The sequence below is a fragment of the Batrachochytrium dendrobatidis genome, assembly GCF_000203795.2.
Source record: "Batrachochytrium dendrobatidis JAM81 unplaced genomic scaffold BATDEscaffold_159, whole genome shotgun sequence".
Lineage (NCBI taxonomy): Eukaryota > Fungi > Chytridiomycota > Chytridiomycetes > Rhizophydiales > Batrachochytrium > Batrachochytrium dendrobatidis.
Genome location: NW_006281191.1, coordinates 1,671 through 5,302, shown reverse-complemented (window position 1 = coordinate 5,302; position 3,632 = coordinate 1,671). Strand labels below are relative to the sequence as shown.

Below are 3,632 nucleotides of genomic sequence, written 5' to 3'. Positions count from 1 at the left end.
ACCCAATACACCATGTAGGGTGAGCAAACGCCAAAAACACCCTGTAGGGAGAATCAGTACACAAACATTGCTGTTAGTGTATAATCAACTTGACTAGTATGCTGTGTTCATCTCCAATTGTGGTCATGTATCAAGTAATCAGGTAGTGTCAGATTGTCACCTTGATTATGGATAATTATCATCACATTTACAATACATTACCACAGCATACACTGCCACTGTGTATCAAATATTTGACTGATTGTTCAATTGGTCGTGTTTTGGATCACTCGGACACAACAGCATCCAACAGTCTGTTGTTGCAGTATTTCAAAACCATGACTTTTCCATTGGTATGACTACAGTCATTTTAGATTAATGTAGACTGTACACATCAAACATTGCTGATTATGTCACAACATGATCAACATCAAACTCGGCAAGCTGTCGTTGATACACCGAATGAGTGACGTTGTACTATAATTGAATTGGAGATTGGCAGGTCGTTCAACAAACTGGCCGTGTCAACAGATCGGATTGTCATCGTGTAAATGAACCACAATGGATGATCATGCCATTCAAATCAGCACACAATCTACTGATATATGCAATACAACACCACCAATACAATACAAATCAAACCCAATCACAAACATGGTGTTGAATCCAATGCATGCGAGTACTTTTTAAACACATGATACACACTGATGGTGATGGTTGCTGACAGTCACATTGCAGTGTACATGTCCACCAGTGTCCACTGTCATGTCGATTGTTGCTATCCGTGACATCCAACTGTACTTGTATTCACCAAATGTGCACAACATCTAGGGCTGACTGCCAGATGCTCTCATGTTTGGCATACAACCAGTCACCATCAGACCAAGCGTATACGCTAGTACAGCGCCATGAATCTACTGGCAAGTGGTTTCAATTTTATTCTGGCACGTTGAGGGTTGGATGTGTACTAGACACAATGTTGCGGATATAACTGAACTACAACAGGGTGATATCATGCATAATTGTACGGTCTGGATATGTTTGGTAGATATGCAACCATATATATGACAGCCCAATCCGTCCTTTATCACGGGTTGGTTTTAGAAATGTCTGTTATTTTGGTTGATACATGTTTCTTGCATAGATTGGCAGTATTGTGTGTATTTAGTTTGATTACATTATAGACAGTCTGGTTGATTACCCATTCACTGCTAATAACCCGTTTGTACAACATAATCGATCATTTGCTCAGTATCGAGTATTTCTAAATACAAACTTGAATGAAAAGTCTTGTCACAATACTGATCAACTGTATTACTGTTTACACTGTGGTATTATTGATGTATTGGAATGTTTGGTGTTCAGATACACAATGATAATGGTAGTACAAATCATGGCAGTTGTACAAACCAAATGTGATTAAAGCCAATAATAATATCAGACAAGATTGGATAATGAATTAGCGTGTAAATCATCAACATTGACCAAGATTGATTGAAATGGTGAGATTGGGTTGGATGGTGATGAACACAACAAATGTGCAGAGTTGTATGGACAACATTGACAGTCAAACACAATACATGAATGTGGATTCAAACTTGGTGACCATACAATGTATGATTACTAAGAGTGCACAAAGTGTAGATTCAACACTATAGTCTGATTGTGTGTCATATGATGGTTGTTGTATTTGGAACAATCAATGCAGTCAATGTGTAGTAACCATTGTATATTGCAATGCAGAATACAGTTGTTGCACAATGAATACTAAAGTGATCTATTTGACATGAATACAGTTGTAAAACAAAGCGTTTGCGGTTACACAACACACTCATGAAGGGTGTGCTTTTCAATATACCTGATCAAAGGGTCGTAAAAGCATAATTCAATCGATATGATCATCAAATTGATCAATATGATATTGTGATTAGGGAGTAACATACTATCTAGTTTGATATTGGCTCACTACAAGCAATCAAGTAACCCTGTGCCATTGGTTAACCTAAAAGGGTTAGGGTTGGTTTGCTATACAAAACATATAAATACAATCGATTGCGTTCAACTTTATAATCGACACTCTACTTTTGTATTAATAGTTTAAACCCATTGACCAATCTGATGAAATTGGTTGATATTTTACTTGTACTGATTTCTGCAGCAACCACTAATGCAATACTGACACCGACTGATAATAATGGTTCACTCCAAGCATCAGGCACTTCTAGTCAAGTATCTGGTCCAACCAATGAACCTGATCCAGGCACTTTGGACGACTTGCAAAGTATAGTGGATGCAGTTAAGTTAAGCATTTTCGACGAAGACTGGCAAAACATATTTGATCCGATTGATTCAGACCAAGATTGGCAAAATACAGTAGATCAACCCAGTTCAAGCACTTCTAGTCAAGTATCTGGCCCAACTAATGAGCTTATTCTAGAGATTCCCGACCAAAACTGGCAAGACATAATGGATGAACTTGATTCAAGCATTTTCGACGAAAACTGGCGAAACATATTAGATCCAATTGATCCAAGTACTTACAATGAAGACTGGCAGAATATAGTGAATCAGCCCATCCCAAATACTCCCAGTCAAGTTTCTGACCCAATTGATCAAGTCGATTCAAACACTTTTGAAAAAGACCAACAACAACCAGCTGATCAACCCAGTTCAAGTATCCCCGACCAAACCCAGCAACACCTAATGGATGCAACTGATTTAAATATTTCCGACAAAGATCAGCAACAGCCGATTGATCAGCCCAGTCCAAGCACTTCCAAGCAAAGTCGGAAACGACGAATCAATGAAATTAGGCCAAGTACTTCCAGTCAAGCGCCTGGTTCAACTAATGAACCCAATCCAAGTACTTCTGGCAAATATTGGATACCACTATTTATTATAATTAATCCAAATATTCCCAGTCAAGACCCAATTAATGAACCCAGTCCAAGTACTTCCAAACGAAGTCGGAAACGACGAATTGATCAACCCAGTACAAGTACTTCCAGTCAAGACCAACAACAACCAATGAAACAAGGCAAGTCTGCTAATACTGTTACAAATCAAATAGCTGGATTAAGCGAAAGATATCAAAGAACCTTTAATCGTATAAACCAAAGACTTGTAGAGTCTGAAATAATACAAAACAACAAACGCAAAGAATGTCGTGAATATGACGCCCTTAGATTCGAACAATGGTCAGCGTTATCAATGGGAGAAGATATATCAGGATCAAAATACGATCCAAAAGTTGAAAAGAAATTGAAAGAAGAGTATAAGAAGATAAGCAGAAGAGTACATGATGTCAAATATGAATTAAAACAGTTTATGAAAAGGCATGGTTTGAGATTCGAAGAACCGAATTAGGATTCAGATTGATGATTTGTCAATGAATTTGATTTTGAATAAATTTAAACTTTCTGATATGTTGATATTTGTCGAGTATTGTGAATGGGTCAACAATCATATCATTGGTTGTATACTGCATGTTTGGTATTACATCAACAGTTACTGGATTGTTGATTGATACATTGACACGGTTTGTTCCATATACATTAATGACATGATAACAACCAGTGTTGATTGTAACTATCAGCCATACTTACAATCATTTGTCAGTTGTGTGGTTGCATGATACCACCAACTGACCATGT

General features: G+C 37.5%; 1 protein-coding gene across 1 annotated transcript; it reads left to right on the top strand.

The window, feature by feature from the left end:
- Positions 1-2,097: 2,097 nt before the first annotated feature.
- On the top strand, positions 2,098-3,345 carry BATDEDRAFT_93255 (uncharacterized protein; the record flags this gene model as incomplete). The annotated part of the gene is made up of 1 exon (XM_006683431.1): positions 2,098-3,345. One exon carries the CDS (start codon positions 2,098-2,100, stop codon positions 3,343-3,345), a length of 1,248 nt encoding a protein of 415 aa, XP_006683494.1.
- Positions 3,346-3,632: the final 287 nt, after the last annotated feature.